The 24,422-nt window shown below is 42.1% G+C and overlaps 1 protein-coding gene across 1 annotated transcript; it reads right to left on the reverse strand.

Moving 5' to 3' along the window:
• Positions 1–813: 813 nt before the first annotated feature.
• LOC308306805 (piezo-type mechanosensitive ion channel component 2-like) lies at positions 814–24,202 on the reverse strand (the record flags this gene model as incomplete). The annotated part of the gene is made up of 6 exons (XM_080751847.1): positions 24,111–24,202; positions 16,964–17,044; positions 12,057–12,182; positions 7,625–7,667; positions 1,003–1,111; positions 814–849 (listed from the first exon to the last, which is right to left on the reverse strand). The coding sequence occupies exons 1-6, from the start codon at positions 24,172–24,174 to the stop codon at positions 814–816; spliced, it is 459 nt and encodes a 152-aa protein (XP_080607973.1). The 5' UTR covers positions 24,175–24,202.
• Positions 24,203–24,422: the final 220 nt, after the last annotated feature.

Here is a 24,422-nt window from a genome sequence, read left to right on the forward strand (position 1 = left end):
CTTTGTAGTTTACGTTAATTATTTTTTGTATCTACATGTCTGTGTCTATTTAGAATGAACACAACAATGACATGATACTAAAATGATTTGTCATCCATCTTTCTTTACAATTTTCTGTTATTCCTTGGTCTTTTATGAGATATCCATTATTTGAAGGTCAGCCATGCTACTTTATAGATCAAGTTTCTTAATTAAAAATGGAAAATGTATGTTTCATTAAACTTAAGTATCAGATCACACCGTATCGCATCGAATCGTATCGAATCGAATCGAATCGGATCGAATCAAATTCCACAAAATCGAAATCGTATCGAAATTGCACCAAATCGAATCGAATCGTTCTGTATGTAAGCCGTATCGTTTCCGAATCGAATCGTTAGCCCATGTATCGGATACGTATCGAATCGCCTTGTAGGGGATGGATACACACCCCTACTATCTATCTATCCAGGCAGCAAAGCAGACCTCTAACTAGCGCACCATGCCATTTGACCAAAGATAATGTACCTCCACCACGCATGAGACCTTCTGTTTCCCTCAGGCTTTTTGTTAGGCAGGTGTGTGTCTGTGTGTGTGTCTGTGTGTGTGTGTGTGTGTGTGTGTGTGTGTGTGTGTGTGTGTGTGTGTGTGTGTGTGTGTGTGTGTGTGTGTGTGTGTGCGTATGTTAAATGTCCCCTGCGTTAAACAGCGTTAACAATGACAGACAGTAATGCAGTTAGAGTTAAATGATAGCTTACCGAGTTACAGTGTAACAGACTCCTAACGTTATTAACCCACAACATGAGACACCTTAATACACTTATAACGGCATCACTACGACATCACCACGACATCACAATGACCTGATGTCTGCAGACCAGCGCAGAGGAGATTTGTCAATTCAAGTGGTGTTCATTAGGAAGTTTGTCTGGCATGAGAAGAGGGCTCCAATGTCACTGTGCACGTGCGTGCGTGCATGCGTGCGTGTGTGTGTGCATGCATGTGTGTGTGCCTGCGTGCTACCTGGATGTTGTTTTGTGAGCGGAGACACAGTGTCCAGGTCACTAGGCTGACAGCCAATAGGATGACATCAGGAAGGAACACTCGAAAAACTGAGGCTGTGTCTGAAACACTGTCACACGCACGCATGCACACACACGCGCCCGCACGCATGCACACACACACACACACACACACACACACACACACACACACACACACACACACACACACACACACACACACACACACACACACACACACACACACACACACACACAACACTCTGTTAGAAAGGATTTCATGTCACTAGATCGGATTGGCCACAGTTGCCATGGTTGTAATAATATACTTGTTGTGATAAATAAATTGCTAATACCTGATGTATCAAAAATGTTACCAATTTACATCTTACACATAATTTCAAAGAATTTGAATTTTCTGACCATTATTTCTTATTGTGGGCTTTAGGGCATAGATGTTGTGGAAACTCCTCCATAAAGATATGATTAACTGAATATAAGCTTGTCCCTGATTTAGTAGAAGTTTCACCACAGAGCCATTTGGGAATGACATCTTAAGGGGAGCACACACTGAACGCGGACGGCTGCGCAGCGTCGCGTCGCGGTATCAACGCGGTACCAACCGGATGCGGCGCGCTGCCACACAGCACATCCATTTCCCCCGGTGGGGAGAACCATGGGAGAACATGTTCACCAAAAATAGAACAGCAGCGTATCGGCGCGGCAGACGAGGCGGCAGACCCGCGGATGCGCGCGTCTGACGCCGCTGGTGTGGGTTAGTTCATTGAAAATAATGGAGCCGTATGTTTTGACACGCCGCTTCCGCGCCGCCTCCGCGTCCGGTGTGTGTTTCCCTTTAGCTAGCTCAAGAGGATGCTACTGCAGTGGACCTTGTGTGGACGAACCCAGCTAAACAAGCTTAGGTGTAGCTTGTGGATCTGCTATTTTCTCTATTTTCATTGGTTGGTTTAGTCAAACTTTAGTCAAGAGTCATCACTTTTCACACGTTTGTGTTAGCCGTTTTAGCCCAAGGAATGGGTTTTTCGTGCAAAACAAATGCGTGCAATGGATTAAGAATCATGAAAAAACCCTAGTTTGACCCCTCACATGCTACTTAAAGCATATTTATTGTGTGTGTTTTCTCTTGTATAGTAAAGTTAATGGGACCCCAACTTTCAGCATCTTTACGGATTCTCCTATAGGAAACTGAATTTCAATCTTTGTGAGATGTGTTACTAGACACCTTTATAAACACATTGGTGAAGACATGTTGTAAGGAATTTATTCCCAAGACTTTTTAAGATATACCCTGACTATTTGACCTAACTAACCAACCACAGTTTCAGTGGTTCCCAAACCTTTTGGTTTGAGACCCAAAAGAGCTTACAACACATCAGACCATGACATGTTGAGAGCTTATGCTGTAGATCTGCTATTTTCACAACTTCTTATAATAAAAGTTAGATTGTCTAATTCATGGGATTTCTTTTTTTATTATTATTATTATTATTTTGGAAGATAAAAGTTTGAATTTGTTTTTAACTGATGAAAAATTGTGAATTGTAAATAATATTTACTCCGAACCCAGTGTTGGGGAAACAGTGAGATAGAAGAAGGAAGAAGGAATGGCTCTTTGCAATGGAAACACATTGAGACTGGCTAATGAAGTGAGAGGAAACAGACATTCAGGCTGAGTGTCAGGATAACTGGATCATTTTCATTAAATGAGTAATCTCTCAAGGCAGACCACTCTTCCACCATCCTCTCTGTCCCTCCCTCTATACATAAATATGAGATACTATGTTAGAACATCATTGAATATTGCCGTGACGATATGGACACGATATATACAGTAAGTAAACAAATACAGCTGTACAGCTTGAATGTCTTTCTTCCGTTGGTTCGCTGCTTTGTCTATATTTCTGTGTATTGTAGTGGCCGCTCCCTCAAGTAAGGGGTTTGAGTGTTTGCTCAGACAGTTGGCAATGTTGAGGGAACATTGCATCGAACAATAAAAAGCCCACTGTAACTGTATGCACACTGAAACAAATTTGAGAGAAATGGATTACTGTATATTTCCATTCCAACAACATGGTTTTATTGAAAACATTTCACCTGGCTACGGCTGCTATTGACAATGAATATACCGTATAAGCCACCAACTTAGCAAATTATGAGTTTCTTACTGCTCCCCTGAAAACATGTTCTTATAGGCTAATCCAAACTAAGACATCCTTTATACGTGGATGGTTGAAATGTGATGTGAATATTGCTTTTGAAATGTGTATATTGCGCATGTTGATATTAGGACGGCGATACATTTTCGATATAGTGTGCAGCCGAACATGACAAATGTTGTGCAACCCCTAGAGTAGTCATTTACAAATGGCCTTTAAATGTGGACAAACCATTTGTAAATTTATGATACTAGAAGCTCGGCAACCTGGCCAACTCGGGAACGATGTAATTAGGGAATGAATGCCCCGCCCTTTAATGCAAACCCCATTATACCTGTTGTCATAGGAGGTGTTTTGACCATCTGTTTGCCTGTGTCCATTTATGCCCATATATGGAGATATCTGTATCTGTCTGTCTGTCGGCGTCCATTTTATGTCCATATATGGAGACAACTGCAGATATAGTCCTGGGTCCATTTTATGCCCATATATGCCCATATATGGAGATATCTGTCTATTTGCATCCATTTTATGCCCATATATGGAGATCTCTGTATCTGTCTGTCTGTGTCCCTTTATGCCCGTATATGGAGATCTTTGTGATTCTGCGTCCATTTTATGCCCATATATGCCATATATGGAGATATCTGTTTATCTGCGTCCATTTTATGCCCATATATGAGATCTCTGTAGCTTTTTGTTTGTTTCTTCTTTAAGCAGAATATGCAGCCTGCTTAAATCTGTATCATTCAAGTCATCCTCCCAGTCCCACGCTTTGTTGCTTGTCTTATGTTTGTCTTTGTCTCTTTTATTTTCTTTTTCTTTTTTGGAGCGGACCCCATGAATGCCCCACCCTTTAATGCAAACCCCAATATACCTGTTGTCATAGGACCCGTTTTGACCATCTGTTTGCCTTTGTCCCCTTATGCCCATATATGGAGATCTCTGCACACACAGTACCGGTTGCGGAAAACTCTGATGTCAGACATCAGCTCCGCATACGGGCATTCATTTTATGCCCATATATGGAGAATGCGCGTGCCGGTGGGAAGAACGGTTCTCGAGATACGCGGATTACATACATACATACACATTCACAGAGATTTTTTGTTGACTCATGTGGCGTACGTGATGTCAGAGCCTTTTATGAAGTGATGTCACAATGAGTCAGCGCTTGCGCCGATTTCCTCCGGAACAGCCTGATATCAACAATCAGCCCCGCATAAGGAGATTCCGAACGTTTCGCGCCGCTTCGGGAAAACCGCGCGTCGGGTCGGGTCGAGGCCCGGCACTGCACTCCGCACCGCGGCGGGGAACGCGCGTGCCGAATCTGAAGCCGGTGGGACGAACGGTTCTCGAGATACGCGGATTACATACAGACACACAGACACACAGACAGAGATTTGTTGCATTTATAGATAGATACTGTATGTGTTGAGCTATTTAAATTGTTCTTGTTTGATTTGTTTATTTCATTGATTGATTGATTGAACACTTTATTAGAAGTTTGCATCGGAAAAGGTGCAGTTTCATGGTACAGTTCACTGGTAGAAGGTCTACTAAAAGGAGATCCTAGAAAAGACTACGCTTATTTCCATAGGAAACCATTGAAGTATCTCATATAACATTGAAAGACAGACGGATAGAACACAGTACTATGCAGTAGATATAGTCAGAAAAAAAAAAGAAAAAAAAGAAGGATGAAAACATACAGCAGGCAAATACAAAGAAGGGGCAGGGGGGGGGGGCAGGGGGGGGGGTAGGGCTGGGCTGGGCTATGTTTGTTTTTACCAGTTGCGAACGGCTGCTGCCTGTAAGTGGTTTTTCAGGGCGTTTTGAAAGGATGCTAGTGATCCAAACTCCTGTAAGACCTTCGGTAAGGCATTCCACATTGTTGTGGTATAGCAGAAGAACGAGTTTGACCCTTTCTTTGAGGTGACTCTGGGTTGAAAGTGATCTGTGGCGCTGCCTCTGGTGTTGTAATTGTGGACATCCTTAACGTTTATAAAGTATTTTGACAGGTACATGGGTATCTTAGTGGTGTAGTGTATCTTGTAAACCAGGCCCATTGCAAGTTGCTGTACCCTGTCATCTACTCTGAGCCACCCCACACTTAACTGGTGAGTAGCGGTGAGGTGAGTCAACCTATTTAATATCAACAAATGTCATAACAAATACTGCCATGTCAAAATCAGATTACATGATTAGATAACCAAAACGTGTGTGTGTGTGTGTGTGTGTGTGTGTGTGTGTGTGTGTGTGTGTGTGTGTGTGTGTGTGTGTGTGTGTGTGTGTGTGTGTGTGTGTGTGTGTGTGTGCGCGCGCGCGTGCGAGCACCTGCGTGCGTGTATGCGTGCGTGTGTGTTTTTGTAGGCGTATAAAGAGCCAAGCAGACTAGACAGAGAGACTAGTGTCTGAAACTCCTACTGGTGACACACACACAGACACACACACACACACACACACACACACACACACACACACATACACACACACACACACAAGAGAGAGAGCTACTTGAAGTTGTTAAAGCTAGTCTGTTTATAATCACTTCCTCCCAAGTGTGTGTGCGTGCGTGCGTGCGTGCGTGCGAGTGTGTTATGTTGATCACTTGCAGGCAGATGCATGTATTTTATTTACATAATATATTTCGAGTGTATAGGTATTTGACTTATACATGATGTTTACAGGATAAGTAGATAATATATTATCTTTTCAGATTTAATAAGACAGATGCTAGGTTTGACATTTACCTGATGCTAGCTAGGTTGATGATGTCCAGCTGATGCTAAGATGTTTTCCTGATGCTAGGTGTCCAGTTTACCTGATGCTAGGTTTCCAGTTTACCTGATGCTAGGTGTCCAGTTTACCTGATGCTAGGTTTGACGTGTGCCTGGTATCCTAGTTTCTTTGTATTCCACTTGTCTGATCATTTACCCCGTCACTGTCTGCTACCCTTACGCTTGTGTTAATGACAGACTTGACATGTTATGTAAATGTCATGCTTTGTAGCCTGTAGCAATAAACACACACGCGCGCGCGCGCGCACAGCCACACACACACACACACACACACACACACACACACACACACACACACACACACACACACACACACACACAGTATATAAATTGCAGGTGTGTCAGACAGGCGACAGACTAACAAGATGCAGATGTTGAAAGCTTGAGTAACAGACACACACACACACACACACACACACACACACACACACACACACACACACACACACACACACACACACACACACACACACACACACACACACACACACACACACACTGTGTCTTGACTTGTCAGAGCAGAAAAATGTGCGAAAACAAAAACACAGACAGGCGGATAGATGGAAGACAAACAGACAAAGATAGAAGACAAAAAGACAAGAGAGACAGACAGACATACATAAATACATACATACATACATACATACATACATACATAAATACATATATACATATATACAGACAGACACACAGACAGACAGACATATATATATATATATATATATATATATATATATATATATATATATATATATATATATATATATATATATATATATATATACATACAGTATATACATATATACATATATACATATATACATACAGACAGACAGACAGACAGACAGACAGACAGACAGACATCTATGACATCACTTCCTGTGTGACTGTTAACGTGCGTTGAGGGAACAGCTGTTCTTGGGTTGTAACAATACTCCCATTGTTTGAAAAGTTCAACGCAAGTCAGCGGTTACCATGGGAACCGAGGGTCGGTAATGGGCTGGTGGTTCGCAAAGTGGGGTCCGGGGACCCTTCAGGGGCTTGTATTCAGTAAGCAAATGTACCTTTCAAGTTCTGTACTTTTTTACTTGAGTATTTCCAATACTTTCAATACTTTAACTTCTACTCTACTACATCTAGAGGCAAATGTTGTACTTTTTACTCCACTACAATTATTTGAAGTTAGTTACTTACAATTAAACACACTAACCACTTCAGCCGTATATACAGTACATTTAGGCCATTTGAAAATAGCTGATCAACAAGCTCACAATTTGTTGCGATACCACGCATTGTGAGCTTGTAGATCGGCTATTTGTATATATACTGTATATATATTTTTACATTTGAACTTGTGAAATGGGACATTCTGCATAATGAGTACTTTCTACGTTTGGTCATTTAAGTGCATTTTGATACCAATACTTTTGTACCTTTACTCAAGTACATTTTGAATTCCGGACTTTTACTTGCAACAGAGCGTTTCTATATTGCAGTAGGCCTCCTGACACTTTTACTTAAGTAAGAAATATGTGTACTTTTATCACCACTGGTAGAGCCTAATGTATACTCCGTCGCACGATGATGTCGCACATAGGAGTGGGGGTTTGGGACTCAGTGGTGGTCTTCATACAGTAGGTCTTACCTCTCTAATCCCAGATGACGAAGAGTCCTCTCCCAGGCGGAGCCTGAAAACACACACACACGCACACAAGTCAATAATGGAGATGTGGCGTAACAGCATGGATTTCTACATAGAGAGGGCAATTCTTTCAACATGCTGCATTCAAGTTCAGGAGAAATTGGACAAGGCCATTCTCTTGAATGCTGCCTTCAGGTATGGCATGGAAAGAGGGCATTTGCATTTCTTTCAACATACTGTAGTAAAAACTGCATGGATGGTCTGGAGAGGGCAATTTTAAAGACAGATAAAAGGGCAGGGGTTCAAGCCCCCTTTGATGTCAACAGTATGTGTGCAAGTGCCCACACACACACACACACACACACACACACACACACACACACACACACACACACACACACACACACACACACACACACACACACACACACACACACACACACACACACACACAGTGTGCAGGAGTTTGGTATGTGAGAAATTCACTGGTTCATGAGAGGACAAAAGTCTCTCACACACACATGCGCGCACACAGGCTGGGTGTGCGAATAAAACATTCTTTCATAAATATGAACATGTTTCTTCATTGGCCAGAGGCTCCGACAAACACGTGACGCGTTGTTTATCATGGGTGACCTCTGCAGGCTGTTCAGCGCAGGATATTGGGGCCAGAACTAGCGATTATTTTCTTAGCGATTATTCTGTCGATGACAGAATTAGTTGAATGAACAAGAAGCATGTTTTTAAATATTAAACTAAATTGCAGGTCAAGGTATACCGAAAGAAGATATTAGACGTTTGATCCAAACTAGTGAAAATAGACAATCTACAAAAGAAAATGGGATTTTTACGTGACTATAAATGGGTCCCGACCCACTGTTTGGGAACCAGTGTTCTACGAGGAGTGTTGGATTATCATCAACCTTAACCCATTCAGAACGGGTACACATTATTGTGTATCATTATTTTATGCTTTAACTATTGAAAAATAGCAGATATACAAGCTCACAGCGTGGCACCGAGTGCCGCGCTGCGAGCTTGTAGATCTGCTATTTTTGAAAAATCGTGAAAATTAGAATTTGGACCCGATTCTATAAGTGTCTTTTGAATACTTCTAAGGTTTTTTGTAAAAACCTATGTTTCTAAGTCAGCAACCTGGCCAGCCATCGTCAAAGAAAAGGTCCTTTTCACTTAAATGGAGCTCAGTTACAATAGTCTGTTCTTGAGAGACAACTATGTCAGTGGTTCTCAAACCTTTTCATGTGAAGGACCCCCAAACTAATATGTATTTGGCCACAGACCCGCATCTCAAAATATTTAGTTCCAGGGACCCCCCAGAAGCAAAATTTGAGTTACAAACGTTCGCTTTGAAAATATTATATTCAAAGATTTGCACACATTTTCACACGTTTTTCAAAAATAGCAGATCTACAAGCTCGCAGCGCGGCACTCGGTGCCGCGCTGTGAGCTTGTATATCTGCTATTTTTCACTGGTTAACGCATTGAATAATTCTAGGCCTATTAATAAAGCCCCGCCCAGATATAATACGACCAGCATATCAACTGTCCAACGAGCAACAGCAATACCATCGCAGTCGGGTGGAACCCATGTACAGTATGTCCAAAAACGTTACTGTTCAAAAAATGCAAAAAATACATTCAGTTGATCCAATGGGAGTTATTTATAAAATCCGCTTAACCACTTTCAACCCACTGACCCTATTTTCGGTATGTAATTATAGACGGAGCTTCCTTTTCTTCCCCTCAGAAATGTGCACATTGCATTGTGAGCTTATAGATTTAACAGTGACGATATCTAATGCTGTAAATCTAATAATGACGATAGATGATCTACAAGCTCACAACCATCTCAGTGGCCTTGTGGTTAGAATGTCCGGCGCTGTCCGCTCGTTGTTGCGGGTGGAAACCTCGAATGTCGAAAACCGTTCGACTTGTATCTTTCATTTAAAAAGATATATTTAAAATAGTGAAAATAGACGATCTGCAAGCATGTGCATGTAGATCTGCTATTTTCACTAGTCTTGTATGATGAAGCATGGTTTTACTTTATGAAAAAACATACAAATTTGAAACTTGGAGATACAAGGTTTCTGCCCGACAGTGACAAAATGGTACCTAATGCCTCCCTGCTCCCTGCAGCCTGCATCAATGGTTGGGTTGGCGGTAAGACCCTGTGTCATACTACTAGTGTCCAGGGGGTGTACTTGTTCTTCATGACTGGGGGATGTACACCAGGGGTTTTCAAAGTGGGTGACGGGGCACCCTGGGGTGCCGCGACGGCAGTCCAGGGCTGCCGCGAGATAATTTGATAATATTTGGAATTTATTTGGACACTTAAATATTTAGTATCATTTTAAACATGAAGTGCAAAGTTATTTTCAGTCAGTTCTAACCAAAATGGCTGTTATCTCAACGTTTTCATCGCAAAATCACTAAAATATCGTCACTGTCGGGCAGAAACCTTGTATCTCCAAGTTTCAAATGTGTACGTCTTTTGGTAAAGCAAAGCCCTGCCTTATCATACAAGACAGTCGCACAAAACTAGTGAAAACAGCCGATCTACAAGCACACAACGCCTCGGCGTGTGCTTGTAGATCTGCTGTTTTCACTAGTTTAGTACATTTTATAGATGATAAATACAAAACGAACGGTTTTGGACAACGAAGATATGCTATAAATATAAGGGGCTAGGAGTGAAAATTATAATGTAGGGGTGCCTCGGATTAAAAAAATATTCATTGGGTGCCCTGAGACAAAAAAGTTTGGGAACCCCTGATGTACACGTACCTCAAGCCGCCTCACACTACAGGCTTACTTACAAGCTCACAACGAGTCTCGATTAAATATATACAATGTCAAAAGCTAAGGAAAATTGCTCAGTGATTTCAATTACTTCATTTTGTTTGCACAAATCAGCTTCAGTTAGTTTTATTGTTTTTGGTAATGTCTGTTTTTTCATCAGGGTTAGGGTTAGATCTAGCCATACAGGACAGGTCTGTTCACTCTGCTACTGCGTGGAAACGGTGCCAGAGCATGGGGTCTCCATCAGTGGGGGAGGGTTCCTACTGTACATTTATTTACTTAGAGTAAGGCAAGGCAAGTTTATTTGTATAGCACAACAAGGCAATTCAACGTGCTTATCATAAAACATTATGGCCTAGGCCAGACGAATCTATATATCCCCGATTTTCAGATATCCACATAGAAAAAGATCTAGGTCCACACGCCAAAGATATCTACGTCTAAAATAATCCCCAGACCTCCACTAGGGGGACAAGCACACACACAGTAAAGTCTTTATCCAGTTTCAAAAATATCCACTTTTGCGGCCGAAAAATATCCAGCTTTGTGTGGCTGCAAGCCCCATTCGCACAAAGAAATGTCTAGCTTCAGAAATATCCAGCTCCGTGTGGCCGGCACCTAAAGGAGTAGCCTAGTTCACCCCCAAAATGACCTTTTTTCTTGAGTTCAATAAAAACATTGTTTTGTATTTGTCACATTCCTAAGACAAACATTTGATTATAGTCAATTTACCCCATTGATTCCAGATGGGGACCCAATCCGGAATTAATGGGGGTACATTTGTTGTAATTAAATTATTGTCCTAGTCTCCATGGTGTGAGTAATCAATAGGAAAAACAAAAGATAAAATCATAAAATCAAGAGAAGTAAAAAATAAAACAGAGAAATACGGTAGGAGAGAAAAATTACAGTGCAGAAGAATAATTTAAAAAATCTCAATGAAAGGCAGCGGCAATCAGAAACGCTTCTGGCTGTGTTTTCAAAGATCTTCGGTAGCAGACCTGCAGATTTCTGGGAGTTTGGTAGCAGATGTGTGGTATAAAAACTGAACGCCGCTTCTAGACATTTATATAGTTTTAGGGACAGAAAGCAGACCTTTCCCAGATGACCTGAGACATCTGGATGGTTCATGATATCGCACAAGATCACAAATGCTTTTGGGGCTAAACTATTCAAAGCTTTATAGACAGTAGTATTTTGTAAATTGTAAATCTATTCTTTGACATACAGGGAGCCAGTGCATGTAAGATTTAAGAACAGGAGTGACTTGCTCCACTTTCTTATTATTAATCTGTGATACATAGTTGGCTGACTTTGTGATTGTGTCTATGTGTTTGTTCAAATTCAGGTCTGAGTCCATGACTACACAAAGTTTTTTTTTGGTTTTTTTTTACATTACCGATTGAAGCCGGGCAATGACTTTTGATCTAAAAAATTAAAGTAGGCCTACTTCATTTTTGTCTTTGTTTAATTGAAGAAAAGTTTGGCACATTGTTGATTTGTTCAACGCATCTACTGTATGTACTGGAACATAGTCGTGATACGGTTAAGTAGATTTAGATGTGTGGGTCGTCTACATGAGTATGGTAGCATATCTTGCCGTGGTACTTACAGTTATATTCAGGTTCCAGGGTTCCTGTGGCCAGCAGCGAGCTCACACACACCTGAAACACCAGCTGTAACGACAGGAACACAACGCTGCTCGCGCACACACACTTCACCAAGCTGCCTGGGACACCTACACACGCACACACACACATGCACGAACACACACACACACATATTTGAACAATTATTAATGTCTACAGAAAAGGAGAGCATACACCTGCTGCATGGTACAGTATGTTGAACAGGAAACACGTATCGTCGCTGTCGGGCAGAAATCTTGTATCCGCAGATGTATTGTCTTTTTTTCATTAAAAAAAAAACAAAAAAACTTCCATTTCCTGAAAAGTAACGCTTTTGGACATACAAGGTTTCCACCCGACGACAGTGACAATATGAAGGTGTCATATGTCGTTTCCAGTTCAAATCTGCTGCTGAGCCAATCAAATGAAGCTATGAGAAACAAACTGACCCGGAAAAGGAAACAGGAATGGCACCTTCTGGAAAAGGGAACTACATGATCGACAGAGCCTATATGAGAAGGGGGGGAGGGGATTCCCCCCATTTAGAAACATGTATGTCAGGCCCTGTGGTAGGAGTATAGGAAATAGGGTCAGGGGGGCAGCATTAGGCTACTGACTGTGCTTTGTTCCCTGTGGAACCGCGAATTAGACCTCAGAGGAAGGAAGACTGGACGGACAATTGGACTGAGGGACCGGCCGTTCCAGAGACTGAGTTGACTCTGGGACATTGTTTTAACATTTCATAATGCTGTTGTGTACTGTTTTAATTGTATTAAACAGTGTCATTCCTTACCATAGTTTTTTGTGTGTGTGTGTGTGTGTGTGTGTTTTCTTAACCCATTTAGGCCTAGAAGAATTATTGAATGCTTTAACCAGTGAAAAATAGCAGATATACAAGCTCACAGCGCGGCACCGAGTGCCGTGCTGCGAGCTTGTAGATCTGCTATTTTTGCTTCTGGGGGGTCCCTGGAACTAAATATTTTGAGATAGGGGTCCGTGGCCGAATAAATATCATTTTGGGGGTCCTTCACATGAAAACGTTTGAGAACCACTGACATAGTAGTCTCTCAAGAACAGACTAACTGAGCTCTATTTAAGTGAAAAGGACCTTTTCTTTAACGATGGCCGGCCAGATTGCTGACATAGAAACATAGGTTTTTCAAAAAATCTTGAAGAAGGATTTCGGGGTTTGTATTGTAAATCACAATGTGATGACATCACACCGTTGTACTTTACAATTCAAACCCCAAAATCAATCATCCAGTTCTAGGCAACACAGAAGAGGGGGAACTTTTTTTTTATTTCCACCCAACTCCTCTAAGGTATATTAATGACATAGTTCAATATTGAAAATGGGTGGTCTTCCCCTTTAAACTAATAATGACTCTAGTTGATTTTGCACTTTTTAAAATAGTATTTCTTGATTAATATTATTATTGATTATATGAGCATTAATTTGGTTAGCCTAATAATATTAGGCAGGTTTATATACATTTTTCATAATTTCCTCTCTCTCTCTCACTCTCTCTCTCTCTCTCAGTTACTTAGAGCTATCAAAATTGGCCAAAAATGACATTCGAATATTCCCTTTAAAACCCCCCGGGGATTCGGAGCATTCGGAACATTCGTAACCTTCGGAGCTGTATGGTATTGATTGATACAAGTCCGGGCTTGTCTGGAGAACAGGGACGCGTCGGCGTCGCACCGACAATGCGCTCATTATGCTGTGATAGGGATCGCCAAATTTAGAATTTAACGGGGGTCTGTTTTGGAAAATCCAATCGCTGTTGTTTCCTGATGATAAACACGCTTGTCTCTCTGTCAGCGTCTCGCGGACAGATGCATGCATGCATGGATGTTACACAGAAATTGGTGTCGGGTAGAGCCTTCAGAAATATGTGACCGCATCGCCTATAGTTGCATGGCTGTTACACAGACATCGGCGTCCGGGGCTTTGGCTTTTGGTGTGACGCGCGGGTTGATTTTCTTTTCTTTTTTCCTTTTTTTCGGTCACCATTAACTATTGCTTACCGATAACTTGGACAGTGCATCAAGGCCAATATGGCCGTAGAGCATACAAGGGCAACTGGCAGCCCGGGGGCCACATGCGGCCCTCACCTTCACTTAATGCGCCCCGCTGGTTAATATTGGAATACTGATATATTATTGATTTCAGTTAGAAATCCATTTCCAACCAAGCAAACATGACCCGCGGTAATTACTTCAGTCTACCGGTATATTAGTAGCTTAACACATTCCCCGCCATTTAACAATACCTTCGTACTCTCCCCTGCCTCTGTCTCCATAGACTTCCATGTAATTCATAGTGCACGGATCATGCACACCCATGCCTAGATAATGCACCACGTGTCTGCACATTGCTCACAGCTTTCAAACAAAAAAATCCGAATGGAAATCCGTTCAGGCATTCATGAGATAGCAGCCATTATGTTTTCCTAAAATGTAAACAAAGATGGCTGCCATGTTTGAAAGATGGGGTTGCTATGGGGGTTAAACATGCAATTTCGCGATTGCTATCATGCCTACTAAAGTTTTTGGGGTCCAAAATTTTTTTTATTTATTTTTTTCTCAGGATTATTGGGCCTGGCGGGGAAAGACATTGAAATAATCTCGGGACTATCGGGCCTGGCATGCAATGAGTTAATGACTAGTCTTTTTTTATGTCCAATGTATTTGTATTTAAGTTCACAAAGTTAACATAAGAACATATAAATGCATTTGAAATTGAATCAAATGGTTACTTTTCAGGATTCCAATTCAAAAATAGCAAAACAAAATTCGGGATTTCAAAAATAGCAAAAAAATAGCAGATCTACAAGCTCAAAACATGTCGCACTGCGATGTGTTTTGAGCGTGTAGATCTGCTATTGTTGCTATGTTTGACTGTATATGCATTGTGGCCCCCTGGAGTGAATGTGAAAATATAGTGGCCCTCTCCATCATCAAAGTTGCCCACGCCTGCCGTAGGGCATGTCATTTTGGCACACAGCCAGAAGAGGGGCAACGGCTGACGTGGCCGCTGTGAAATTCCTGCCCTGGTGTGCAAACAAACAAGTCCATGAAATCTATGAATTATAATCTGTCACATAATGTTATACCATAAGTGTTGGGTCTCTGCTTCATCTCTCTCTGTCAGCTAAGGCAGTGGTTCTCAATCTTTTCAGCGTGCAACCCCCAAAAGAATCATATTTGAACTGGTCACCCCCATCCTGCACAAGTACTTAGAATTACATTTAGTTTGACTCGATCTAATCCATTGTGAAAATAGCAGATCTACATGCTCACAACGCCTCGCGCTGCGAGGCGTTGTGAGCATGTAGATCTGCTATTTTCACTATTTCTGCCTCTAATATTTGACAATTGACCAAAGTTTGACCAGAGGTACTAAAAATAGCCTTTAAAGTCTGTTTAGCTAAACATAGCTAACCATCTGGGGACCCCCCCCCCCCCCCCCCAAAAATATATATATTTTGGGGACCCATCTGGGGATCCCGACCCACAGGTTGAGAACCACTGAGCTAAGGTGTCCTTGGCCCTGAAAAAGGCTGGTATGGTGATCCCTGCTTTAGATGTTATTCTTTCTTCGCCCCACACTCGCACGCATGCGTGAGCGCACACATGCACAGACCCCCCGAGGATGCCTTCCTGAGGAAACCCAACATAATGCACAAGGTTGTCGCTAAGGTCACATGGGACGTTGCCAAGGACCTGGGTCTATTTTAACAGGAAGTGGATGACTCACGGTACGACATCACATCCTGTCTTCGTTACTCTGAGAGTGTGTGGTGTGTGCGGGATTTGTCAAATTCCATGTTGCAGTGAATAGTGTACACAGTCACACACAACTACACTGCACGCACGCACGCGCATGTGTGTTTGTATCTCACATCAATGTCCATTAATATTATGTTATTAATAGAGTGTTTCAGGATTCAGAACAAACAACACCGGTTCGAACCCTCAAAGAGCCACTAAGCTACTTCCTGTTACAGCAGGCAGACTTCCTTTAGGGGTTTACAATACTAGATTAACTTCAATGTGCTTAAAATGTAGGGCAGGGCGATATGACTTCAAATCAATAGCAGGATTATTTCAAACTCAATTATGATTATTTACACATACGTATGTGTATTGAACTTACAGATCTGCTATTTTTTGCTATTTTTGTACACTACCATTGTAAAACATGAGAACAAAAGTATTATAGGGTTACGTGGTTAATCAGCGCAGAACATTTTCGCTTCAGTTCACCGACCGATTCCTACGTTTTAGCGCTCCTTCAGCAGCCACTGATTCAGAATTTCTTGCAACGATGGTTGTTTCTCTACCTGGAAAGTTAGCATACTGAAATAGAACCTATTGATCTTGCATTATTAGAAAGAAAAACTAATTCTGAAATCTTCTCATCTGCCTACCGATGATGTCACAGGAAGGCAGGTTTCTGAACTGTCCACCGCCCTCCTCCACCACCAAAATGCTGCCATCTTACAATGAGTATTATTGAGGACCAGTTTAAGGTCTTTGCACACAGCGTTTTTTCGGCCGAAAATAGGAGCACATAAATAGAAAAATCAACCTCACTTTATGTCAATCATGTTTGCACACTGCCGCCCGTTTTGTTTTTTGTTTTTTTGACCAGGGTTGATTTTCTCCGATTTTTGCAACTGTCGCCACTGGGTCCCTTGCTCTCTCTCTCTCTCTCTCTCTCTCTCTCTCTCTCCTCTCTCTCTCTCCTTTGCCTGAATTTTTTTTCAAAACGCACCCAAAAAAATTAAATAAATAAGATAAGGAGATACGTCAAGAATAGGTGAAGTGCTCCTTTAACCTAAGATGATGTGAGGCTAGGGTTAGGTTTAAATGGAGTGTTTACCTCTGGGTTCAGCAGCCAATGGGAGCAGCAGGAGAACGACCAGGTAGACCAATGAGAATCCATTAAACCTGAATGCACATGCTGGAACACACACACACACACACACACACACACACACACACACACACACACACACACACACACACACACACACACACACACACACACACACACACACACACACACACACATCAATGCATTAATAAACTAGAACTGCATTCTGTCGAGCTGCCAACGTGTGCCTTGTGCACAAGTAGGCCATGAATGTAGTCTCCGCAGCTGTGCGTTCTGGCATTATTGATGAGATGATTCAGATTGTCTTGTAAATCCATCCTTCTGTCCTTTATTAACTACATACAAGTAGCTATTTGACACTATTTGTTTAAATTAAAGTCCTTTTTGATGTTTTCACCGTTGATACATAACGTGTGTGTCGTCGTGGGACCCATAAAATAATTCTGGGACCCATTCGAATGACCACCTGTGCGTCCCGGGACCCATTACATTGAAAACCTAGCAACATCACTGCTACTGGAACATGACTTTACTCTTCCTTTTTACTTACTAATCAGAGTACATATGAAATATTGTATCTCCCAGTTACACCAACATTTGTTCTTGTGAAGCGGTAGGTTTAAGTGTGCTCATTGAGATCATAAAAATGGCTTTAGTGATTTCCCACTGCCTGTCAGTCTGTGAGCCCCGGTGACCTGCAAGGGCATTCCAGTCTCCTCTAGTGGTGCCCTCGGAGTGCGGCGAGTACAGACAGCTCGTTCAGGTCATAGCAGGTCTTTATGAACGTATATATTTTCTTTTCTACTAATGAACAGCAAGTCTGATGAGCCCTGAAAAATGAATTTCACCCTTCTTCTTTACTTAAGTAATTTTTTAAGGCGTGACAATAAAGTCTTCTGATTCTGATTCTGTTCTATAAATGTTTATGCATAAATAGGTGATGTAGTAAACTAATATTGACTCAAGTCATTTCTTATCTACAGCTGCTATTTTCCTTTTATTTTTCACTGTCCAAACGGGCACACACGCTGAGACATGAGCGAGACATGATATGACAGCTGTCACTCATAACTTCCGACATGCCCGATTAATCGTTTTAGCCGCAGCAGGCTTTTTTTTCTTTTCATTTACACAAAGCTGTAATGTGAACGGCCTTTCTTAGACCAGCACATCCAAAATATAACTGGGAGCCTGTCCATGCAGGGCTTTAACCCATTTAGGCCTAGAATTATTGAATGCTTTAACCAGTGAAAAATAGCAGATATACAAGCTCACAGCGCGGCACCGAGTGCCGCGCTACGAGCTTGTAGATCTGCTATTTTTGAAAAAGTGGTGAAAATGTGTGCAAATCTTTGAATATATGTATTTTTAAAGCAAACGTTTGTAACTCAAATTTTGCTTCTGGGTGGTCCCTGGAACTAGATATTTTGAGATGGGGGTCCGTGGCCAAATACATATCATTTTGGGGGTCCTTCACATGAAAAGGTTTTAGAACCACTGACAGAGTAGTCTCTCAAGAACAGACCAACTGAGCTCCAGTTAAGTGAAAAGGACCTTTTCTTTGACGATGGCTAGCCAGATTGCTGCCATAGAAACATAGTTTTTTTTTTCAAAAAACCTTAGGAGGATTCAAAAGACACTAATAGAATCGGGTCAAAATTCTAATTTTCACTATTTTTCAAAAATAGCAGATCTACAAGCTCGCAGCGCGGCACTCGGTGCCGCGCTGTGAGCTTGTATATCTGCTATTTTTCACTGGTTAAAGCATTCAATAATCCTAATGCTTCTGAAGCTCACAGGCAACCAGAGGAGAGCAGCTAAGATGCGCGTGATATGGTCACATTATACAACAGGTAGTTCCGATGAAGCAATCAGATTGGTTGAAATAGCTCTCTACCCGTGCAAATAATGAGCACTACTGCACAATCTCACATTAAACAAAAACGTCAGCTGTGCTGGTTGCGAAAGAGCTGAAGCACTCCCTCTCCCCACACTATGCTTGGCAGCAAGGCTAGTAGTTTTCACTATGTGAAGTTCAGGGACATAGTAGCTAAATGTGGCATTGAAGATTTACAAATTTCTATCGAATATCTTAATTACAATGAAATGCCCCAATGAAGTTGATGTGTTTTTTTTTTCTTTCTTTTAAGGACAGCGGTTGTATAATCGCAACACTCAAGGGCTTGCCTTATCGTCATCATCACTTCTGCGCTACCAACGGCTGAGGCAACGCAGGCGTGATGATATTAATGATAAGGCACACCCTCTCGTGTAATATTGCTTAATTCTTGAGCAGTCTGGCAGCGCAGTTCAGTTCTGTATCAACTGGAGACTGGGTGTGACTTTATCGCTGGGGCCAGAGTAGAGGGATGTTACGCTAATCTAAGCGTGGTGAGATGAAAGCGTGAATGACCCTTTCCAGACCAGGGGCTGACAGGAATGAGACGACAGGAGAGGAGGAGAGAGCCTCTAACACCAGTTGCCAAGATACATATGGTAAAATAGTCAGTTCCAAATCCTTCACAAACACACACACACACACACACACACACACACACACACACACACACACACACACACACACACACACACACACACACACACACACACACACACACACACACACACACACACACACACACACACATGCTGGGACTGTCTGGGACACACATGGTCAACTAGCTGACCTTTGACTTGTGACATCACTAAAGGTCAGGAGGTCAAAAGGTTCAGTGGTTCCTGCTGGGAACCACTTTCTAAAGGCCTGAACTTAACCAATGTATCAAAATCGTTTCAACCACTTTAACCCAATTCTTACTTAGGCTATTCACAAATAGCATATATTATATTCCATCCACTGCCACCAAGTGTGGAATTCCTTGACTACTTCCCTTAAAACATGTAGCTCGCTGCATGGCTTCCTTCAAGACTGCCCTGAAAACTCATTTTTCAGGAGGCCAGAGGCGGAGGTAGTAAGCACTTCTCCCATAGACAGGCGAGAAGTTACCTTAGCCCCACCGCCCTTGTCTCCCCTACCCTGTACATATACTGTTTTGTATAACTGTGATGATGTTTGTATGTTTTTTGTTTTTTGTTATTTGTATAACCAAGAGTTGAATACCTAAGACTTAAAAAAATACAGTAAAAATACTTATTTGCGATGTTCCTTTTAGGCAGGGTGTTTGACTGTACTTGTACTGTACTACATTCTTTAATGTATTGACTATACTTATGTTCTCCACTTTTGTCTGATAAAATACTCAATCAATCAATCAATCTCACATAGTACATCTGCTGTACAGTTTTTCATTTCTTTTTCTGGAAGTCTGTTAAGAGAGTGGTGAGGACAGCAGAGATAGCCTGATACTTCAGTCCGCACATCACCACCCCCTGCTGGTGGGTGGTGTGTAGTGTGGACTGAACCCGGAGATATTTTATTTTATTTCAAGCGCGCCCAAAGAGCGGGCGCTTTGAATGGGCCAATCAGGGCTGTAGACTTGAGGCACGTGGTATGCTGGTCCGGTCCCAGCCCCCTCCCTTCGGAGCTGTTCTGCCCACGTGAGTCTCTCTAGTGGACTCTGATTGGTGCTCTTGTGCCCACGTGAGCCGCTAGTGGATTGGTCCGTGAAAACTGTCATGGCGGAGTCAGACTCGACTCGAATTCTTTTAATAAACTATAGAATAGTGCCGTTTCATTACGTTTTAATACCATTTTGCACTAACGTAAACATGCAGTCATATAATATGTTATGAGAAATAACGTATTTTTGCAATGACACGCCACGTCGCCGTCGGAGGCTCTAAGCGTGTGTGTGTGTGTGTGTGTGTGTGTGTGTGTGTGTGTATGTGTATGTGTGTGTGTGTGTGTGGGTGACGTCAATAGGCTTTACCCCGCCCCCGCTGAAGTAGAATCTCCGTCCCCAGTTTCAGACTCCAATCCCAAAACGTAGTGTGTGATTGAGTCTGGCGCTTGCAGTCAGGCTACAGCAGAGATATCATCGGGACTTCACTGCCATCAAAGACATGTGCTCAAAACTAGGGACGGGACGATAATCGTTATTATCGTTTATCGTGATAAAAAACACTAAACACTCGCGATAATCGTATCGTGGAGATTTAAATGTATTGTAAAATTGTCCTCCGTCATGCGCTGGGATCAATTCCTTTTATTTGCAGAGCTGTACAGTATAACCGGTACCATTTAACCCTCTATAATTGGTCAAACGGACCTGGGAAATAGTGCTACAGTCTTTTTTTCCACTCTGAACCAAATCTCTTTGCCAAAAAAATTGCCGATCTACAAGCTCACAACACGTTGCGTTGTGACGCGTTGAGAGCTTGCAGATCAGCATTTTTTGGGGGCAAATGTTCTGCTCCAGGATAATGGATGTTAGGGATATTTTGATTGTCGTGATAATTTCGTAAATCGCAATTTCTTTGGTCACAATAATCATGACTTGAAATGTTCATATCGTCCCATCCCTACTGTGCTCACAACCGTTGTCTGACCAGGGCCAATAACATCAGGACAAGACCCTGCCCTCCCACATCACGGGACTGCTCACTGGGTTGCCCTCTGGCAAAAGGTTCCGCTAGCATCCAGTGCAGAGGAGACAGATTTGGCAAGAGTTTTTCTTCCTCCCAAGCCAGTGGTTCTCAACAAGTGGACCACGGACCACCAGTGGTCCTTGAGGGGATTCCAGGTGGTCCCCAGCTACAATGATGGAGAGTTGGTAACCAAATGGACCCTCAACCCATTTAGGCCTAGAATTATTTAATGCTTTAGCTATTGAAAAATATCAGATATACAAGCTCACAGCGCGGCACCGAGTGCCGCTCTGCGAGCTTGTAGATCTGCTATTTTTTGAAAAAGTTGTGAAAATGTGTGCAAATCTTTGAACATATGTATTTTTAAAGCGAACGTTTGTAACTCAAATGTTGCTTCTGGGGGGTCCCTGGAACTAAATATTTTGAGATGCGGGTCCGTGGCCAAATAAATATCATTTTGGGGGTCCTTCCCATGAAGAAGTTTGAGAACCACTGACATAGTAGTCTCTCAAGAACAGACTAACTGAGCTCCAGTTAAGTGAAAAGGACCTTTTCTTTGACGATGGCTGGCCAGATTGCTGACATAGAAACATAGGTTTTTCAAAAAACCTTAGAAGGATTCAAAAGACACTTATAGAATCGGGTCAAAATTCAAATTTTCACGATTTAAAAAAAATAGCAGATCTACAAGCTCGCAGTAGTTAAAGCATAAAATAATAATACACTATAATGTGTACCCGTTCCAAATGGGTTAAATCTTTTACTCTTGAGATAGTTAAAGATCCTAACGGGTCCATTTGGTTTCATTTGACGCTCCCAAGAGATACATTATTGTTAAACCATCTGCACTACTTCATTTACTAAAAGTCTGCACACTAATTGTTGTCTCTCCTATGGTATCAACGTCAATTAAGCATGGAATTGTGGACAAAATCTTATCCAACGATAACAAAACATTTGAAGTTTGGGTCCGAGAGGCTAAATTTCATCAAATGGTGGTCCGTGGCTCAAATGCCGAATAATGGACATTGATAAGAAACAGGTTGAAATCACTGCCCCAAGCCATCAGACAACAACATGCAATAATCTCAAGAATGATGGTGATTTGGTATTTTAGTATTCTATTAACTAGGAGTACTTTTAGATGTTAGACTATAGTAAGCCAGTGGAAAGGAATCTGTAATAATCATACAAAGTTTAGAAAACACAAATCACATGGGGGTCCCTGGCACAACATATTTTCAGATGGAGGTGTGTTTGGGGGATGTGGTACGGTAATCTTAACATAAAATGTAGAGGCAAGCTGCAGAGAATAGTAAATCTGGCATCAAAAATCATAGGGAAAAAACTAAAACTATTAAGTTGTATCTACAATGAAGTGCTTAGGAAAAAAGCTGTCAAGATAATAAATGATCCCTCTCACCCACTCCATAGGGCATAAGGAGTTCGATTTACTTCCCTCTGGTAGACGAGAACAGCTTGGGCACACCGTAGCCGTAATATTTTAAAAAAATCATTCATTCCAAATGCCATTAAGGCATTGAATGATGTCATGTCTCGTTGATCTGCCTGTTTCTTCACCTTATTATGCCACTGTTGTCCTTCTTGTTGCCTTAAGATGTTTTGTGTGTAAGTGTTTGTTGCTGTTTATCTGTCTTTTTAATGTTGTCTAAATGTATATGAGACAAAAGATAAATCTCCACACTGTGGACAATAAATGAACTAACTAACTAACTAACTAACTAACTAACTAACTAACTAACATGTTGACATGAACATGTGTGAGAGCCACAGACAGAGGGCTCATCATGGTTTGGGTGTCCAGGATTACATAAAGGCTCAGTCACTCAGTGTCCTTCTCTCTCTACCATGTGTTTTTAACACCACCGGACCTATAAACTATAATGTACTGTACATGTTGATTCTCTCTCTCTCTCTCTCTCTCTCTCTCTCTCTCTCTCTCTCTCGCTCTCTCTCTCCTTATGAAACAGTTTTGAGGTAGGCCTATATAGAATTTTGTATACTGTAAACCAGGCCTGGAATTTCATCATTTTAGGGGAAATGCCACTTGGCCTTAGGGGTTGTCCATTTTTGAAGGCACAAAGGCCAAATGCCAGGGCAGGAAGGCCAATCAGCTGAGCTGGGGCATTAAGGCCACTGTGGCCTCAGGGCATGTCATTTTTTGGAGGGGCAACGACGGCCATGGCCTCCCTGAAATTCCTGCCCTGCTGTAAACTATACATTAAAACCATGTATCTCTCTCTCTCTCTCACACGCACGCACGCACGCACGCGCGCACACACACACACACACACACACACACACACACACACACACACACACACACACACACACACACACACACACACACACACACACACACACAGAGAGAGAGAGAGAGAGAGAGAGAGACACACACACACACACACACACACACACACACACACACACACACACACACACACACACACACACACACACACACACACACACACAGGCATATATACAGTACCTACAGACAGACAGACAGACAGACAGACAGACAGACAGACAGACAGACAGACAGACAGACAGACAGTATTACCTGCGGTCAGACAGACAGGTAGCAGCAGTCGGAACATGAGTCCAACCAGGAGTTCTGGAGCCATGATGCTGAAGCCCTCTGGACAGCCCACTGTCCACCTCTACTGGACTACACTACACTACACTACACACTACACTACACTACACTACACAAACCCCACACAGAGAGACACAGAGAGAGAGAGAGAGAGAGAGAGAGAGAGAGAGAGAGAGAGAGAGAGAGAGAGAGAGAGAGAGAGAGAGAGAGAGGCACAGAAAGACAGACAGACAGGGGTTCGGTCAGTTGTTTACTGACGGTGAAAAACTCTTTTTC

The sequence above is a fragment of the Nannobrachium achirus genome (assembly GCF_963921795.1).
Source record: "Nannobrachium achirus genome assembly, chromosome: 21".
Lineage (NCBI taxonomy): Eukaryota > Metazoa > Chordata > Actinopteri > Myctophiformes > Myctophidae > Nannobrachium > Nannobrachium achirus.